This window comes from Suncus etruscus, chromosome 17 (genome assembly GCF_024139225.1).
Source record: "Suncus etruscus isolate mSunEtr1 chromosome 17, mSunEtr1.pri.cur, whole genome shotgun sequence".
NCBI classification, from domain to species: domain Eukaryota; kingdom Metazoa; phylum Chordata; class Mammalia; order Eulipotyphla; family Soricidae; genus Suncus; species Suncus etruscus.
In genome coordinates, this window is record NC_064864.1 from 50,822,092 (window position 1) to 50,843,186 (window position 21,095).

The 21,095-nt window shown below is 37.1% G+C and overlaps 1 protein-coding gene across 5 annotated transcripts in view; it reads right to left on the reverse strand.

The window, feature by feature from the left end:
* Window positions 1-636: 636 nt before the first annotated feature.
* The window catches only part of SORCS1 (sortilin related VPS10 domain containing receptor 1), a 656,026-nt gene continuing 635,567 nt past the window's right edge, over window positions 637-21,095 (reverse strand). Inside the window, exons 25-27 of one of the 5 annotated variants that reach the window (XM_049790574.1) lie at window positions 6,240-6,345; window positions 5,957-6,117; window positions 637-922 (exon numbers count right to left, since the gene is read on the reverse strand). In XM_049790574.1, the coding sequence (XP_049646531.1) occupies window positions 843-922; window positions 5,957-6,117; window positions 6,240-6,345 (347 nt within the window). In that variant the 3' untranslated portion in view covers window positions 637-842. Of the gene's footprint in view, window positions 923-2,288; window positions 4,218-5,956; window positions 6,118-6,239; window positions 6,346-21,095 lie in introns of those variants that run through there. The other 4 variants (XM_049790570.1, XM_049790571.1, XM_049790573.1 and 1 more) reach the window with 4 other exon arrangements.

Consider the following 21,095-nt stretch of genomic DNA (forward strand, 5'->3'; position numbering starts at 1 on the left):
CCACACCTCTAGTACTTAATATCAGCTATTAAGGGAGTCTTGGGCAATGATCCCTAAGATCAATTCCAGAGTAGAGAGGACTCCTTTCCCTTCATATTCCTTGCTTGCTGACATTGAAGGTTTTGCATATTGGTTTTGCATGGCTTGAGGCCATAGAGGGCAGAGTGCAGTGGATGTTTCTTTTGATTCCAGGCTCAAAGCCTTGTTCACACTCTCAAACCTTCATTGCTTTCCCAGTTTCCATTCACTACCTGTAGGTTCCATCCTTCATGATTTGAAGCTTAGAAACAAACTGAATTGGGTTCTTCCATATTCATGATTTCTAATTATAATCTAATAACAATGAACACATTACTTATTCTGAAGTATGTCACTTGGAATAATGTTTAAATTAAAGTCATGAAATAAAGTAGCAATATAACAGAAGAAATATAGAATTCAGAAAATTGAATATATTCTATAATGTCAACAAAACAAAAACAACAAATTCAAAGTAAAAAGGAACAACAATAAAAAGCCAAGTCTGGAGCTTTTTAGATTCCATATTCTTACACACAAATTCTATTTGTACCTCACTTTGACCTGGAGATTAAACACTAGATTTGAGGACCAAAAAACAACACCTTGAAACAAAAACCTTATAGACATTTTCTGTTTAATAAATATGATTGTAAAAGCAATAAACAATAGCAATTATACATTACACTACAGAGTATTTAACAAAAAATACATCAAAAAAGTCATTTGAAAATTAGAAGTAGTTCCGATACTATAAGAAAACTTTTTTTTTGTTGTTGTTTTAAATTGGCTTCCTATAAAAATAAGTTGGCAAATGAGGGATTTCAATGCTCAGTTGGAATCCTGGGAAACACAGAACAGCTGCCAAGCACCCCACTGCTCTCAAAGTTGCTGTTTGGAACTTCTGAAAATAGCCAAAGCAATTCTCTGTAGTTTGGACTAGGAATCCAATTAGGAATAAGGCAAAGGAGTTGGGCAGTGCATGGTAGAGTGCACTTGGCTTTCAGGGATTTGGGAAAGTATAGGCAGGATCAGATTTCTAGTTTGCTTGGAATCTGACCTTTTTACATCCAATTCCTCCCCACCCAATCCTCTGACCTTAAGCTCCTCCAAACTTCTTTGTATTTGTACCTGCTGCTATTAAGTAGGTAGGCACTTGGGTCCCTCCAATTTGTAGGCTCTGATTAATGCCTTATAATTGGAACTGTGTTGGAATGTCCTAAAACAGAGGCTCCCAAACTAGCATACATCAAAATCACCAAGAGGATTTAAAAAAACAGATTGGACCTGTTCCTTGGATTTCTAATTCAATTGGTTTAGAATTGGGACTTCAAATTTGCATTTCTATCAAGTCAAAGGAGATTCCATTCTGCTAGTCCAAAAGCCATTCTTTGAAAACTAAGCAGCAAGAATACCATAAGAACAGCCCTGAGCAATCCTTTGTCTCAATAACATCCTAATGATGAAGTTAATAATAACTTCCTAATGAGGGAAGTTTTACAGAGAGGAACTGGAGGAAACTGGAAATGCTGAACTGGAGTTGGTCATCTTTGGACACTTACCAATATGCCTGGATTTCAAGTCCATCTATAATTTGATCTATAACCCCCCATGCCTGCTTCATTTTTTTCATGTGACTTCATGCATTCATAGATTTATTCCTTTAAGGAATACCTGAACTACTCTCATTCTAGGCAAGGCACTGTACTAGATAGAGTGTTATTTTCCTCCTTATAATTTTCCAATCTAAAATGAACTGAACTGCAACTCTGAGGACTCTCTGTGCTGTTTTGAGCAAGCCTTTTTGGGTTTCCAAACACTTTGTCTTCCAGATTATATCTCGGGAGTTCAACTGAAGAGAATCAATGGGGATGTTTCCTATGAGATAAGGAAGCCTGGGCCATCAGGGACTCATTGAGCTCTACAAATAGATGACTGTCTCAGGTGGAATTCATTTCCCAGATTCATACTGGACATCCTCACCCATAAAGTCATCTGCTTGATTCATTTCTGACTAGAACTTTGCTATTATCTATTCACTATCTGAGCTACCAAAAGGCAGGGGTCATTAGGAACTTTAGGTTACCCACTTTTCCCACAGGGCCTCTTATACTGTTGGGTGGTTTGGGGATGCAACCAATAAAGGAAACAAAGCTGTCTCAGTGGCCTTTCAAAACTTCTGACACCCACACTAAAATCGAAGACTTATCTAGTCCATAACATTCCCAAAACTTTCCCTGAATGTGTTGTTTCCTGATTTTATGTATGACCTGGGAAAACTGGCATTTCTTTATGCATTGAGAAAATCCGAGTTTGTCAGCAAATGTCTCCCCTTTTAAGTTTCATAATTTTTTCCTCTGCTGATATTCTGATATGAAGATGCCAGCCAGTACCCATATGAAATGATTGGGATCATTTTACCTAATCAAATCCATTCTAATGCAAAACAAGACTTCCATATATTCTCATATACCTTGACATGAAATTCATTAACCTGTTGCTTCTTCTGTTTAAAAATCAGTTTTATTTTACAAATAATTTTACTCTTCTGGGCAAGATGAAATGCCATAAAAGCAACCATCACAAGAGAAAAATTAGCCTGTAGCATAGGAACATGTTCAAAACATTTCATACAAGAATCTTCTAGAATTTGACTATACAAGATTTGTTAAAATGTAAGAATACCATGTTTTATCTGTATGCTTTTTTTCTCCAGTGTACACGAGCATAAATTTGAATTGTTTTGCATTTATCAACTCTTTCACACATATTATGTTTCCAGGTGGGAAAAGGCAAGGGTATTGGAAGGGGCACTTTCTATAGGAAGAGATGAAGGATTTATGAGGCTGACCCTCACAGGAGAGGATGCAGCTTGGTCAGTGTGTATAGAAGTTGGCATGCTTGGGAGTGTACAAAATTGACTTTATCAGAAACTTGCGGGGTGGTAGTGAAGTCAGGGACAGGATTGGTAGAGACAAGGCCAATAGTTAGGGAACATCATAGTTAAAAGTTCAGAATCTAGCAATAAGTCTGGGTAGGAGCAGTTTGAAGGACAACTTGGGGCTTGGAAGGAAGAGATACAAAGACATCAACAGATCATGACCACACATGGAGAGCAAATTATAGGAAGGCCAGACGATGGAGGATTTTGATCTCTACCTAACAGTGCAACAGGGAAAGTTCCAAAAGGAAGAAGTCAATACAGAAATGGTGACCAAGAACCGAGTTCTGCTTCTGACATGACTGCCTCCTCCTGTTCTCCCTCCTTCCTTCCCTATTTTGTCTGCATACATGGAAATGCAATGCATTTCATTGTCCCTGGGGCCTCATAGAAAAAAATCAGCCTATGGCCACTGCTGGTCAATAGAGCTATCAAATATAATTTAGGAAGGAAAATGACAATAACGGAGGTGAAAGAGAGAAACAGCACAGGGGTTGAAAACTCTTGTGCATGTTTCTGTGTTTTAGGAAAAAGGCTAGAGTAGCTAATCCACCCATCAGCCTGGAGTGCTAAAATACCTGTTAACTTCAGAGCCAAGAATATTTCCAAAAACACATGCAGGTTTTCTTGGCTTCTATGTTATGAATTGTCTACAAACAGGACCGATCAGAAAAAAGAGAAAGGAAGAAAGAGAGAGGGGAGTGTTTTCCATTAAAATAGAGCACCTGGACACTGCCCCTCCAATGTTCTCAAGGTATTGTCCACATGCACAGGCTTAAAGCTAAAAACCCTTGTTGTCTGTGTCTGAAGAATTAAAAAGTCCCGATGCAGTGAGTGTTTTGTTTGTTTTTGTTTGTTTGAATTTTGTCTGTTTTTATTTTATTTTATTTTTTGTTTGTTTTTACTGGCGTCCTCCATTCAAACATTTACATAGGTAGGGATTTCTTTTGTGCTTTGATTCTCAGCAACTATGGAAATACTTCCTGGCAAAATAGGAAACAGAACAACAGAGGAAAGAAAAAGAAACATAAAGTTAGTGGTCATGAATGATGATGCACTTGACAAGAGCGAAATTCTTTCCTGATCAGCAGGTGTCCTGGATGGAGCCTTTGAGGCTTTTCCTTAAATTGCAAATTGTGCCCCAGCAGATCCCCGTTTTGGCGTTGCAGGTGGAGTGGCGTGTCTTGCTCTTTGCAATCGGAGAGATGAGTCACCAGGTTGAGTAGAAGGGGAGGGAGGGGAGGGTAAAGCTACTCTCCTAAGAGAAAACGTGTAACACTTACTCATTTAATGACACTGGAAATGGAAAGGTGTCAGAGACTTTGCAATGGGCAGCGAGATGGTCCTGGTGAAGGAGGGATTGTGACTTGAATAAAGTAAACAGTGGCTGTGCTTCAGACCCCGTGGAAATGGGATTAAAAACCAAATGACCCAAAAAATGCACTTAGAGACATTGAAAGTGAACAGACAGGGCAAATGTTTCTCTGAACTCAAAGCAGAAAAGCCTTTCTTCTTTTTTTAACCCAAGCAATTACACATTTATCACCTTGTCTCACCCAATAAAAAGGAGTGCATCACTAAAATTGGGCACCACATGTGACTACAGTTGTTATTACCTCTGACACCAGCTAGTCATTGCATTTAAATTTCTCCTTAATACAACCACAGAATCTTCCCATCTCTATTTAAAGAGAGGGGTACATTTCCATTTAGGAACTCATCTTTTCCCCCCAAAAAAAACAATAAATATCTTAACAAACAATCTTGAGGCAGTTGGGCACTAATTTCATTAGATTGAAGCACAAATAGTTATATAAACATTTATTCATTATAGTCAGTAATGCAAGATCTAAAGGGAATGTTTACAGCTCCAACTCTGGTGCCAACAGACAGGAAAAACTAAGGCCAAAAATAGATAAATAATGGTGACTCCATGGATATATCTAAGTTTCTGGAAAAATTCCTTTTGCAATAAAGAATGGAATTTTGCAGTTTTGCCTCAAATTCTGTATCTACCTGCTAGATTTCCATGCTTACATCATAGGCAGAGAGTTCCATGGAACTCTCAGGAATTCCATTTGAAGATTTCTGCTAGGGAATAGGGGAAAAAGGGAAAAGGTGAGGTCCAAATGGAAGGATTTCCTGTCAATAATTCTTGTGAATTATCTCAGGAAGCTTCTCTCCTAGGAGGTTCTACAAACTGTGTGGATGTGAATGTCTTATTGTTGGCAACATTTCAGGCTTCACTTGGGGGACAGGTTTTATATTATTGCCTGATTAAAAGAAAAAAATTACCAGGGACGTCGAGTAGTCACTCATGCTTCCAAGAGGCCTTTGCTCTCTGAAACAGTTGGCACACCTTAGAGTGATCTCCAGGTGCTACTAATTCCTGCTCTATTCATTGCATACTCTGTTCTTCAAACCTTGAAGTGACCTCTGGGATTTCAGGTCTGGTTTCTGGTCCTTCTTGCATTTGGTTATTTGCTCTCATATTTATTTATTTATTTATTTATTTATTTATTTATTTATTTATTTATTTATTTATTTATTTATTTATTATTTTTGTTTATTTGGGTCACACCTGGCAGTGCTCAAGGGTTACTCCTGGTCCACACACAGAAGTCCACTCCTGGGTGGTTTGGAACCATATAGGATGCCAGGGATTCAACTCAGGTCTGTCCCAGGTTGGCCACATGCAAGGCAAATGCCTTACCACTGTGCTATTATTCTGACCCCAATTTGCTCTCATTTTAAAAACCCAATGTTTTGATGGGAATTTTTATAAAACAAGCAATAATACACCCAGGAGGAACAAGAAGGGTTCCCCATCCCTCCTCATTCTAATGGAAGAAAGCAAGGTAGGAGGTGTCTTAGCTATTTCTCTAAGGATTGTTAGAGCAGAAGGAAGTGGTTATATCAAGCCAGGAAAAGGTTAGAGAGAGTTTCAGCCATTGACTACTTGGGCCAAAGAACTGGAGGCTACTGGGAATCATTTACCTATGAGCTGTGACTCCACCTTCTCATCTATCAGCTGGCCAGGCCTCCTGAGTTCAGTCTGAGGGATATGGGGCCTGTTTTCAGGGTGACTGACTCGACTGACCATCTCTCGATCTTTCTCATTCTGCATCTGGGCATAAACATTAATCCCCGGGATTTTCCTAAAACATTAATAGAAACCATCACTGGTCTGTGTGGGAGACAGATTTCACAGCGATGCATACTTCTGAACCTGTCAGGGAGAAAGTGGATGGGAAACAGGGATGGATGGATAAACACTTACCTTTTGAACTTGTAGATGACAAACACTGCCAGACCCACAAACACCACAGAAAGGAGCATTAACATGGCAGAGCCACTATGAGTGGGATTGAGGTCCACCAGAGGAGCTAGGAAAGAGCACAGGTAAAGGATAGGGTGAGCCAAGAGTGAGGTACAAGAGATTCCATGAGAGGTTCCCATATTCAAAAATATACTATTTCTAGAGTTCTAGTGGACAACACAGTGTTCACACATCACACATCACACAGCTTCAGTGTGGTTAAATTTGAGCCTGTTAGAGCCCTTGGTATGTTCCAACTTTCCTATTCAAGAAGTGCAGTGGGACATTTTAAAAACCATTCAAGAGGTGCAATGGAATGATTTTTAAATCCCACATGCTAGAGGCAGAAGGCTTGGTGGAGTCACTCCCACCATTTACTGATGAGGAATCCGAAGCTCCTTTACCAGGAAGAGCCTTCAATGAGAAAAAAAGAAGGAAGCAGTCTTGAGACAGGTTTGACTCAAGTCAGGTGAGGCCTCCATGAGCACTGGAGATTTACCTCTAATGACTTCTGTAATTCACTTTGATTGCCACTGCTACTCTTAATATTTTAAATCAATATGTACCATAATATACTTAAGCTTTCTAATATTATAAATGCAAGTGTTTTGTACCAGGTAATACAGATAACCAGTAGAAAAATAAACACCAGCAGAAATATATTTCATGAATTATTCAGTCCTGCTCATTCCTATCCCAGAGGCTGTCAGGATAGAGAGGAATGAGGAAGCAATGGAGCGAGCTGATAGCTTTTGTACACGGGAATGGAGAGTAGGCATAATCTGGTGTTGTCTCCCCAGATCTCTCAAAGCCCTGACTTCTATGCTGGCCAGCCTCTCAGACACAGTCATTTTTCTCAAGCCAAACGAGACTCTGCTTCCCTGAGTTACCCTTAGAATGGAGCTTTGGGGAACACCTCTCCCCTTTGAACCTTCTTCCATTTCAGGGCCAAACCTGTAGCCCTTTAATGACTTTGTCAGCAATTAATTTCCACCCCCTGGAAAACTGACATTTTCACACACAGAATAGTTGAAGCATAAAATACAAGGCATGTGTTTTCCTCTAGAAGACTGGATGCTGACCTTTACTGCCTAGCAATTTAAGCAAAGCCTCGTACCTTAGCTAGAGTTGCTGGTGACCTTTCCACATCATTTTTAGTGGATTTTCTCTGTGATGAGTCCAAACTAGCAAAATTATGTATCCCACACACCCCAGGTATAGGGTGTTCAAGAATGCACCTCTCAAAGAAAGTGAAAGACTGAGTTGCTTCAATCTGACTGGGTTATATAAGATTACACATTCTACCCAATTATTCATTGACAAACATATTCCATTTGCTTGCTATTTTTGGTAGAAATTCTTTCACACTAATCTGAATAGTTTTAGGAGAATGGATTGTTAGAAGGCACAGAAGTTAAGAACCCATGTGGCTCTTTTCTCTCTGAATCAAATAACACTTGAGCTATGATGTGAGTTGTCTGTGCGCCTGAGAATAGGGAGCTGTGGTTCCACCACAGGAGGATTACCCAAATAAATTTAGCTTTCAGCCTAAAATGAGAAACCAAGTTTCTTTAGTTTACAGACACTAACAAAGCCATTGAACCCAAATTCACAAATCTTTAATTCTGAATTCAATTGGTGGGAAGCCGCCAGGGAAAGAAAACTTTGGTATGTAATGGACATTATTGGCCAATATTACTACTACTACTACTACTACTACTACTACTACTACTACTACTAATAATAATAATAATAATAATAATAATAACTGGTTCTTTGGAGCAGAAGGCATCTGCAGTGGTTGCCAGTAGATGCTGAGTTGTTTTTGGTTACATTCTCCCAAAGTACTTTGAATTTCTAAATAAAGAGCTAGACTTGAATTTAACACATACTATGTTTTCTTGATATCCAATTATAAGCTAATTTCAACAAGAGAAATCAGAAAACAAAAATGATATTGCTGAGACAGAATTTAGAATAAATGAATAAATATACAGTTAAAATATTAACGTCTTAAAATGGATGGAACCTGTTTTATTTTTGCCAAGTGAAAGTTGGGTTTTTATATTGTTTATGGGACACATAATACAGACAATGGGCCATGGACAGCTGATGAAAAGTGTGTATGTCTATCCTGACATGCTCCAAGTTCAGAATTCATGATTTCAAAGACCTTGTATGACCTAAAAACTGGATATTCTTCACTCAATTTTAAAATAAACAAGTAAGACTATGGATCACACACTCCAATTTGATGGCAAAAACATGCAAAGTTCAATGTGACATGCATTTTTTGATATGTCATATGCATATATCAATTAATGTGTGAAATGCATATGAGGAATATAGAGAAAAAGTCTCAAGTATCACCATCAGCCTTCCACAACCCTCACTCCATAAACAGCAGTATTTTGTTGTTCCCCTGCAACCCCTTACTGCCAACCACTGTACTGTATTATTTTGAATCAAATGTCAGCTATCAAAATTTCATTTGTAACTCTAATGATAAGATTTGTACCTTCCCATGCTCTCCTTTCTCTCTCCATTATCATCACAATACCATTATCACACTAAAGGAATAATAATAGGAAGATATTTGAAAGATAATCTTATAGTACAAACCCTTAATTTGACAGGGAACAAATGGAGGCCAAGAGAGAAGACTGAGATAGGACAATGAGAGAGAGGTCAGCTTTCTTAGCTACACTTATTTCAAGCTGCATATTCTTAAATAATAAGCAGATCATCTGTGGGGGCAACCAGGCAACTGCCAAATATGTTTGAAAAACTGGTATTTGAAATAAAAAGAAATTGCTTTGACTAGTCTTTCACTTATAGAAAGCTCTCTCTCTCTCTCTCTTTCTCTCTCTCTCTCTCTCACACACACACACACACACACACACACACACACACACACACACACACACTTCCCCATTTTCTCTCTTCTCCCATCATAACTCAACTGTTCAGTTCTAAATTATTTCTATTCAAATCATCATTGCTAAGCAAGCAACATTAACACTATTATGCAATCAATATATCATTTGGGACCCCAAGCTTCTGTATCCTGAGTTCAAGAGCTTGTGTTATTCCTCCTTGGGACATCTCCCTCCCCAAATATGCCCTTTGGCTCTCAGTTACTCTCAGAGCCGGGAAACAGAAAGCAACAGCAAAGGATTGGACATCATTGATCTTTGTTTCCTGGGTGGCTTCTGCGGGCTCATCTAAGACTGAATATAAACGAGCCTATTATTGCTCTGCAAAACAGCCACTGTGTATCAAAATTTGTCCAACACTTAGGTGCATTTGTGTGTGTTTTGCTGAGGAATGGAAACTTGTGATAAATGGGGCTTAGCATGTTGTGTAGAATTAGCATAAATTAATCTCTCTTCAATTGCAGCATAAACAAGGTAGACATTAGAAGCATGAAGGGAAGTGCTGAGCAGCTTATTTTTAATTTTTCATGCAGAGTAAAGATTGGCACAATTTCAAAGAACTCAATATTACTAAGTCTAGGTGCTGGCACGCAAGTTCCCTAAAACCCAGCAAGGAACTCAGAACTGTACTGAATGAGTTTATTCTATTCATTCAGACCTGAGATGATTACAGCAATAGTGATGTTTATATTGATAACCATAGTTATTTTTTTAAAGTGACCGACATCTGGTGAGCACTAAATACAGCTATTAGATTGTACATATGAGAAAAATTCAAAGCTCTATATTTAGGTTAAAGCAACTGATTTGTTCTTTTTCATAAATTCATTTCTGATTTTGACATTTATGGATTAATTTAAAAATGAAATCTGTTTCCTCAACTAGAAGTTGAAAAAAATAATACTGCTTTATAAAGTTGTAAGAGTAAAAAAGAACTAAATAAATGACAAAAAAATTGGGGAGATAAAAAGAAATATAAAATTTTTTTAAAAGGTTTTGTTTTTTAATTTTTTTTCCTTCAGCTATGCTGAGGACTTACTTTTGATTCTGGACTCAGAGATGTTTTTTTGGAGATGCTTGGCAAACTATATGTAGCGCTGGGAATTGAACCCAGGTAATGAAACCCAGATACCTCACTTGCTATATTAATTCCCCTAGCCACCAAATAAATAAAATATTTATTTATTTTAATTTAAAATGTATTTTTAATTTGAGATTATGTAGAATTGATGTAAAGCACAGAAAGGGTGGAGAGGATTTTCTCAGGTCTATAGAGGACCTTTATGAAGGTTATAATAGTTCAATATAGTTCAAATCCAATTGAATCATTGCTATACCTTATTTAGTAGATTATCCTGAAGCCTAGATCTATGGAAATTTCCAAGGAAGGCTCTAATGATTAGCAAGTTATCACTGTATATCTTAAAATGAAGGGAAGTCTTCAGGAATATCTTATCATCAAGGGTCGAGGTCAAAGAGCCAATTAATTATCATCATGGTACTTCAAAGTTCAAACTTACCAAAGTATTTGAGATGAATGTCTTTTTATTTATTTTGATTTTTGGTTTTTGGGTCACACCCAGTGTTGCCCAGGGGTTGCTCATGGCTCTGCACTCAAATCACTCCTGGCAGGCTTGGGGAACCATATGGGATGCTGGGATTCTAACTGGGGTCTGTCCTGTGTTTGCCGCTGTAGTATCAATCCTTGCTTACTTTAAAATATTTTTTCTGTGTGTGTGTGTGTGTGTGTGTGTGTGTGTGTGTGTGTGTGTGTGTGTATGTGTGTGTGTGTGTGTTTTGGTCACGCCCGACAGTGCTCAGCGGTTCCTCCTGGCTCTATGCTCAGGAATCGCTCCTGGCAGGTTCAGTGGACCATATGGGATGCCAGATTCGAACCACCAACCTTCTGCATGCAAGGCAAATACCTTACCTCCATGCTATCTCTCTGGCCCCTAAAATATTTCTTAAAGAATGGTTCATAGACTACCCAAATCATAATTACCTGGACAACCTATGAAAAGTCAAGGTTCCTAGACTGCGTTGAGAAAATAAATTTTAATCTTTAAAATTCTAATCCTCCAAATTTATAAAAGCACTAGGTGCACAACTCAGTATGAAGATCGGTGTGAGAGCAGTGCATGCTCGGCTTCACTTCCTGTCAATTGTACCATACACTTTATCTTTGAAGTGTGCCTGATCTTATTTATTTTCTGGGTTACTGACAAATATAAACAAAAACCCACACTCCTTAAATTGCTAACTATAACCAAATCTGGTTACAGCTCCAGAGTTTTGTCAACTATACAAAAGTATTTTAAATTTTTTGCTGAGAGAGAGAGAGAGCTCAATTTTCTGCAGAAAAACTGTGTTGTTAGACTAGCTTCCAGCTCTCTCGATGCCCAAAAGCCCTATGAAATTTAAATTTCAAGCTTTTTCCATAAAAGGTTATAACCTGTGCCTCCTTACCTTTTGATTCTAGTATGGTACCATAAATAGACTTCTTAATGACAGAAATAAAATATATGTGCTATCTGATTATAAACTTTGAGGCCTTCTGGGCTGTTCCACTATCCTGGGAAGGTATAACTATTGCATTTGGGCATAAACTGAGAGTAGCTAGTTGAAAATTGAGATACCTTATAGAGGAATGTTCCTCTATAATTGATTGCAGACACAATGTACATAGACAAAACTTAAAGGACTATATAGTCGGTCCTTAGACATAGCAATAATTAATAGTTATTTTGAAACCACTGAATCTCTGGATGATTTGTTACAGGACAACCATTTTCTAATGACTTTACTCTTAACTTTTATTTTTTCTTTTTCACTGCCCAATTAACAATATCTCCCATTTGAGCCCTATATTATCCAGTTGTAGCTAATGGCTTTGGTTACCATTGACAGGTTATAATATGAACAAAAATGATCCTTTTTTTAAAATAAGGATAAGAATTAAAGAAATACAGTAAAAAAGGTGTGTGAGTGGCAATTGTTTGCATAGGCCCAGCAAAATATGGGAGAAATAAAAAGAAAAAGCAGTGGCCTAAATATAGGGAGACCTTATCCCTGAAGTATTTGTGCATAAGAGCAACTCTGAAAAATTATCTCTTTTAAACTAAGATTTCTGAAGGATAAAAGGGAATGAGATCAAAGTTTATGTAGACATAAAAAAAGGTTAGGGCACTTAAGTTGCTTTGGTACAGAAAACTTGGTGTCTAAAAGGCAGCTTTTCTTAGGTTTTTGAATCTTCTTTATATTTTGTACGTATTCTGCTTTGCACTACCAGTTTCTCTTTACTATCTGCTTTAGTTTCTTCCTCTTGGGGCAATGCATCTTCTGCTTCTAAGCTACTCATGGCTTTCTTTTTTGCAGAACACCTGTTTCCAGTCATTAGAATATTGTTCAACCCAGATCATCCAAGAATTTGCCAGAGGTTATCTCAGCATACCTTCAGGCCTAAAACATTCATGATGGTTACCTTCTGGTTATTACTGGTCCTTTTATAGAAAGAGAAAACTTAACAAAGATAGTGAAGGAAGAATCTACTTAACACTGACCAGATAGATACCTTATTGTTTTTTCTGGGTACTCAGTTACAAATGTTTCACAGTCATCTAATTAAATGGTAGATATTTTAGATATATTAACATGGGTCACTGCTTATCAGAAAAATGGCTTAATAGTTAACTGTAAGCAGTCATTAGGCCCTTATGTCTGTGAAATAGTACAATTATTTCTAGAGAAATAATATTTTGATGGAAAAAGTAGAAATAAAATACTACTTGCATTATTTTACTTACAGAAGGCTTGAAAGTAAATGATAATTGTGTAGATAATAAGAAAACTAGAGACTAACAAGGCAGATACACTTATGGGTAGTAGAAGAATTCCCAAGTAGTAATTTCATTTTTAAATGGAAAATGTTTCCTCAATTTATTTTGTTTTATAGTTCAGTATTACAATACTATACAAAGTGGCAGCTGTATATAAAACAATGTGGCTTTGAATATACTGTTTTCTAACATTTTTTTTGACTAATGCCTAAATTCTGCCTACCGTATAAGTGTTTAAACATGATTTTGTTGGGGAGAGTCATGATATGCCATTGTCTAGACTGAGTATATTTTGTGTCCCTCAACCCCTCCCACATGCACTCATCACATCCAGTGAAAGCCACTGGAGACCAGAGTATTAATTTTGTAATATTTGTGATAATATATTTTTATTACACCTGAAAAAGAAATTGAACCAGTCAGCCACAATCAAGAAGGCCAAGATAACACGAGATCAGTTTTATTAAAAACCCACACAATATCCTTGACAAAGAACAGTTATCTTGAACATAAAAGCTTAAGTAAGGCAAATGTCAGGAAAGAAAGGAGTAGTCATATACATGTACAAATAAATAATTTTAAAAATAAACCTGAGATTTGAGGCTCATCTTTTAAGATATATTAACCTTTTGCATTTTCTATTCATATGGTTCTAAAACTCCAGAATAGTGATGCTATGGGGAAGCTCAGGCTAGAACAGCAGCTTGAATCTCTAACACATGCAAAAATATAGCTAGATGCAGGGATATGATTTTCTGCTTATATTACATTAATAGCATCTGGATAACATAATTTGTTTAAATTTTATAAAAGTGCATGGCTATTCAATTATGTCTTCTGCAAAGATCCTACTTTACCCTGTGGTAATCATTTTTGAACTGCTTCATGGCCACAACTCTTGGCTGGTCTTTAGCATTCATCTGGAGAGTCTTTGTCCCACACAGAGACATTCTGCATTTTCCCTACTCCCACTATCATCTACCCATGCTATCAATTAGGTTGGCTTTGGGGATGACGAGAAATGTTTATCACTAGATTGTACTGTTTATCACTAATTTTTCCCACATTTAATGTCATAGACCCTCTTTAATGAAGAAGACTTGGAGCTGTAAGTCATATTCACCTGCATGTTTTTTTGTTAGTTCAATGAACTTCTATTCCTGATAGGCTATGTAAGTGGTTATAAAGAACAGTGAAAGATCTGGCTCTATAACATCATTTGGAAAATTTGAAGGAAAAAAATTAGATTCTTGGATACCTTGGAGCCTTACACAGGATTTGTACAGAGAGTCTTGAAAAATAAAAATCTCTGAAGCTGGGGAACAGAGTGGTGGTGCAGTAGTAGGGTGTTTGTCATGCGTGTGGCCGACCTAGGACGGACAGCAGTTTGATCCCCTGGCAGGCTCTCCAAACCAGGAGTGATTTCTGAGTGCAAAAACAGGAGTGACTCCTGAGCATCACCAGGTGTGGCTCAAAAACAAACAAACAAACAAACAAACAAAAATCTCTGAAACTTTCTTCTAGAAAGCAAGAATAATATTTTACTGTAGGATTCTGAATATTTGGATGGATTTTCTTCAGCATTGGAATGGACTACTTTTTGTTTGTTTCTGTTTTGTGGACAAACCTAGTAGTGTTCAGGAGTTACTCCTGGTTCAGTACTCAGAAATCACTTCTGGCAGTGCTCAGTGGACCATTTTTGATGCTGGTGATCACACACAGGTCAGCCAAATGCAAGAGAAGTGCCTTACTGTACTATTTCTCTAACCCCCCAGGGATACATTTTTTGACTGTTTTGAGGAAATCAGTTCTTTCCATTCTAGTCTTATTCTATAGAGGTCCTATCACTCAAATTTCTGCTTAGCTGGTGAATAACTCTTGTGGAATGCAAATATCTTAAGTTCTATTGTTTGTAATTTAATAGGAATCAATTGAGTTAGGCTTTTCTTTCTTTTCTTTTTTTTTTTTTTAAGGCTTTGTATTTTTCAGTAAAGTGTCTGTTTTTTTTTCTTGATGGGTCTTTAACACTGAGCTTATATATACCTATATATTTACATCACTAAATAATCAACATGCTTTTAAGTTTCTCTTCCACCGCTTTCTTTGCCCAACTCTGAAGAACTCAGAGGAGTATAGGTTATTTTCCTTTGTTTGTCCCTAATAACAGAAAAACATATAATAGAGTTTTATAAAACATTGAAGATTTGCTTCAGTAATTATTATTTTAGTTTATTACATGATAGCAAATTCTTTCACCTGGAACTCTACTAAAAGATGGTAAATTAAAGATAAGAATTGAATGTTCAGTGTAGTCTTGATTTTCTCAACAGATATGCAAGCTCCTTTTTCAGCATTCTGATTGGATTTTTGATTTATAAATGAACACAGAACATGAGCACAAATGCAATCTTTTTTTAGCAACCAAATCATAGTCACTCTTGTCTATCAAATAAATTACTATCATTTTCAGTTGGGTTAAATTTTTTTATAAAATGTATAACAAATTTGTTGAATGAATTTTATTTTACATCAAAAGGGTTGGAACAGAAAGAAATAAAAAAAATCATGACTGCTGCAGAATCTACTGCTTCATTTGCTCATTTTTTCCTTTGCTGTGTTTAGCAGACTTTGAAATTTTAAACTTACATTAATGAATAGGTGATGAAAAATGCCTACAATATTTTCTTACTCTCAATTTTATTGTTCTCTTTTGTGTTATATTTTTACTTCTAGATTATGAGACAATTAGGAAATTGAGATAACATGAATCTCAGTGTCCCAAAACATGCTATATATTTAAACACATGCAAATATCACCTTGTTGTATCACTGCTCAACAGTCACTCATCCCGCTCTAAATTCTTATCTCCTTTTTAGTTCCTATTCGATATTAAGGTTCCTCTTTACATAACCTTCAATATGAAATCAATTTTTACTTTATTTTAATTAGAATTAGCAATGCTTTATAAATCATTCCTGTTTCTGGATTAATCTGATGTGTGAAATGATAGTAGTCCTAGTTAATCTCATAGTCTTGAATGAACAGAGATTTAAGAATATTTTTTCCTTTTTAGTTTTTGGGCTACACCCAGAGTACTCAGGGGTTACTCTTGGCTCTGCACTTAGAAATTGCTCTTGGCAGGTGCGGGGGAGCATATGGGATGCTGGGCATTGAATCTGGGTATGTCCAGGTCAGCCACATGCAAGGCAAAGACCCTACTGCTGTGCTATTGCTCTGATTCCTAGGAATAATTTTTAAGCATAGAGTCATGTGAGTGAAAAAGAAAAATCTGAAATAGACCTTTCTCTTAGTAAATTCCAATATCAGGGTCAATAACTGGCATTTAAGGATATTTTCCTGGCTCAAGTGCATTCTTTCATAAGTACCTACAAAAATCAAGGGCTCTGAGTCAGAACCTTCCTGAGCATCTTTGTAGAAAAATATTAAATATGAAGCACCTAGTAATACAGGGTAGAATATGAAAAAATGATGATAAGTAAATACAGAGAAATTATAGTATAGGGAAAAGCATGAGTGAGAGAGTGCATGAAAGAAATGCAAGTAAAACAAAATAGAGAGAGACTGCTGGGCCCCTTAAGCTCAGCAGACATTTTGGGGCTTCCCCAGGCTTGCTTCAACCTGGGAACTTTGATCTTCTCTGGCATTCATCCCCTGACGGCTTGCCTCAGCTGAGGTGAGTGTTTCCCGGCCGAGTTGTGGATAAAGCTGACTGCTGGGCCCCTTAGGCTTGGCAGACATTTTGGGGCCTCCCCCAGCTTGCTTCAACCTGCGAACTTTGATCTTCTCTGGCGTTCATTCCCTGACGGCTTGCCTCAGCTGAGGTGAGTGTTTCTGGGCTGGAGTTGTGGATAAAGCTGACTCTGCTGGCCCCCTTACGCCCACCTATAAGGGGTAGAAGCAGAGGAGCGCAGCCGCACAATCCACCTAGCCAATGAATACCACCACAACACATAGAAAAACCCACAGCATAAGCATGACAATGGGGAAACTATGCAGACCAACTTCAGCCATAAAGAATGATGATGGAAACTCTGATGACCCAACAATCCCCAACCACCTAAGCAGTCTTTCAGAAATTGAGTTTAGAGAAGAAATATGGAGGTTGCTCACAGAACTCAAAGAAAGTATAAATCAGAACATTAATACAAATCAAAAGAACATGAAGATAGAAATCAAAAAACTCCAAACTGAAATATCAGGTCAAATAACAGGTCTGAAAAACTCAGTAGACAAATTGAAAAACATAATGGATGAGCTTTCCAACAGGTTAAAAGCAGCTGAGGATAGAATTAGTGCGCTGGAAGATGAGATGCATAACAAATATACACAGCAGAAGAGATTGGAAAAAAGCCTTAAATCAAAGGATCAGACAATGGAAAAGTTACTCAAAGAATATGAGCGAATGAAAATAGAAGTCTTTGATAAGCTGAACATAAACAACTTTAGAATCATTGGAGTCCCAGAGACCCAAGAAGAAAATCTCCAGGAAGAATCAATAGTCAAGAACATCATCACAGAGAAACTACCAGAGCTAAAGAAAACATGTGACCAAATCCTGCATGCCTGAAGAGTACCACCAAAAAAAGACCCCAGGAGAAACACTGCAAGACACATGCTAGTCACAATGATGAATCCCACAGATAGAGATAGAATACTGCAAGCAGCAAGATCAAAAAGGGAAATTACATTCCAGGGAGCATCCTTGAAATTTACAGCAGACCTGTGACCAGAAACATTCAAGGCCAGAAGGCAGTGGTGGGATATAGTGACAAAACTCAATGAAATAAATGCTTCACGAAGAATACTGCACCCAGCAAAACTCACTTTCAGGTTTGAAGGAAGTATACATGGATTCACAGATAAACAACAGCTCAAAAACTTTACAGACTCAAAACCAGCCTTAAAAGAAAAACTGAAAGATATATTCTAAAGACAAGACAGAACAAAAAACACACCAAACTTCTACACAAAGATGGCAATAAATCCCATGACAATTCTTTCTCTCAATGTCAATGGACTAAATGCACCCGTTAAGAGGCACAGAGTGGCAAAATGAATCAAAAAACTGAAGCCATCCTTCTGCTGCCTACAAGAAACATACCTGAATAGTGAGAATAAACATAGACTCAAAATCAAAGGCTGAAGGAAAATAATTCAAGCAAATAACACCCTTAAAAAAGTGGGAGGTGGCCATACTAATATCAGATGACACAAACTTTATACTCAGAAAAGTTGTAAGGGACAAAGATGGATATTATGTACTAATCAAGGGATTTTTACAGTAGGAAAAAATTACTCTCCTAAACATATATGCACCCAATGAGGGACCAGCAAAGTATTTAATACAATTGTTGACAAATCTGAAGAAGGATATCAATAATAACACAACAATTGTGGGAGACCTCAACACAGGCTTGTCAACACTTGATAGGTCAACCAATGGAAACCCAACAAAAATATACTAGACCTGAAAAGAGAAATGGAAGAAAGAGGCCTAGTGTATATATATATATATATATATATATATATATATATATATATATATATATATATATATATATATACACACTCCATCCTCAGAAACCTGGATACACATTCTTTTCCAACATAATGGGTCATTCTCCAGGATAGACCATGTGCTGGCACATAAAACATACCTCCATAAAATCAAAAAGATAGAAATTTTGCAGGCTACCTTCACTGACCACAAAGCTCTGAAGTTAGATGTGAACTACAAAGGGACACAGAAGAAAAAATTTAACACCTGGAAATTAAACAGCCTACTACTTATCAGCCAGTGGGTCCAAGATGAAATCAAAGAAGAAATAAAAAATTTCCTGGAAACAAACGACAATGAAAATACAAACTATGAGAACCTATGGGATACAGCAAAAGTGGTACTGAGAGGAAAATTTATAGCTTTGCAACCACACATCAGAAAGGAAGAAGGAGCATATATGAATAGGTTAATGACGCAGCTTATAGAATTAGAAAATGATCAACAAAAGAAACTAAAAATAGGGATACAGAAGGAAATAACAAAGCTGAGAGCAGAAATCAATTAAATGGAAACCCAAAAAACAATCCGAAATATCAACGAAAGCAGAAGTTGGTTCTTTGAAAAAATAAACAAAATTGATAGACCATTGGCAAAACTCACAAAGCAAAAGAGAGAGAGAAACTTGATAACGCATATTAGAAATGGAAAGGGGGAGATCACTACAGATACTGCAGAGATTCAAAGGATATTCAGAGAATACTTTGAGAAACTATGCCACTAAATATGAGAACCTGGACGAAATGGATAAATGTTTGAACTCATATAACCTTCCACGGTTGAATAAAGAAGATGTAGCATATCTAAACACCCCCATCACTATTGAGGAAATTAAAACCGTAATCAAAAATTTGCCCAAAAACAAAAGCCCAGGCCCTGATGGATTCACGAATGAATTCTTTCAAACCTTTCAAGAGGAACTACTACCAATCCTGTCCAGGCTCTTTTATGAAATTGAAAAAACAGGAACACTTCCAAAGAGCTTTTATGAAGCCAACATCACCTTAATACCAAAACCAGATAGAGATGCTGCCAAAAAAGAAATTACAGAGCAATATCCGTGAATCTATCAATATAATACACAACATAAACAACAAGAAAAATAAAAATCACATGGTCATATCAATAGATGCAGAAAAAGCATTTGATAAGGTTCAACACCCATTCTTGATAAAAACTCTCAGCAAGATAGGAATTAAAGGAACCTTTCTCAATATAGTTAAAGCCATCTACTAGAAGTCAGTGGCAAATATTATCCTCAATGGAGATAAACTAAAATCCTTCCCTCCAAATTCTGGTACAAGACAAGGCTGTCCTCTCTCAACACTCCTATTCAACATAGTACTGGTATTACTGGCTATAGTGATTAGGCAAGAAAAAGATATCAAGGGAATCCAGATAGAAAAGGAAGAAGTCACGCACTCACTGTTTGCAGATGACATGATACTCTATTTAGAAAACCCTAAAGACTCTACCAAAAAGCTTCTAGAAATAATAGATTCATACAGCAAGGTGGCAGGCTACAAAATTAACACACAAAAATCAATGGCCTTTTTATACACTAATAATATAGGGAAGAAATGGACATTAAGAGAACAATCCCATTCACATTAGTGCCACACAAACTCAAATATCTTGGGGTCAACCTGACTAAAGATGTGAAGGATCTATACAAAGAAATCTATAAAAAAAAAATGCTCCAAGAAATAAGAGAGGACACGAGGAAATGGAAACACATACCTTGCTCATGGATTGGCAGGATCAACATAATTAAAATGGCAATACTTCCAAAAGCATTGTACAGATTTAATGCGATTCCTCTAAAGATACCCATGACATTCTTCAAAGAAGTGGATCAAACACTTTTGAAATTCACTTGGAACAATAAACAACCTCGAATAGCTAAAGCACTCCTTGGGAAAAGGAATATGGGAGGCATTACTTTCCCCAATTTTAAGCTGTATTACAAAGCAATAGTTATAAAAACAGCATGGTATTGGAATAAAGACAGACCCTCAGATCAGTGGAATAGGCTTGAGTACTCAGCGAAGGTTTCTCAAACATATAACACCTAGTTTTTGATAAAGGAGCAAGAAATCCTAAATGGAGCAAGGAAAGCCTATTCAACAAATGGTGTTGGCACAACTGGTTAGCCACTTACAAAAAAGCAAACTCAGACCCCCAGCTAACACCATGTACAAAGGTAAAATCCAAACGGATTAAAGACCTTGATATCAGATCTGTAACTATAGAGTATATAGAACAACACGTAGGTGAAACACTCCAGGACATTGAGACTAAAGGCATCTTTAAGGAGGAGACAGCACTTTCCAAACAAGTGGAAGCAGAGATAAACAAATGAGCCTATATTAAGCTGAGAAGCTTCTGCATCTCAAAGGAAATAGTGCCCAGAATACAAAGGCCACCCACTGAGTGGGAGAAATTATTCACCCAATACTCATCAGA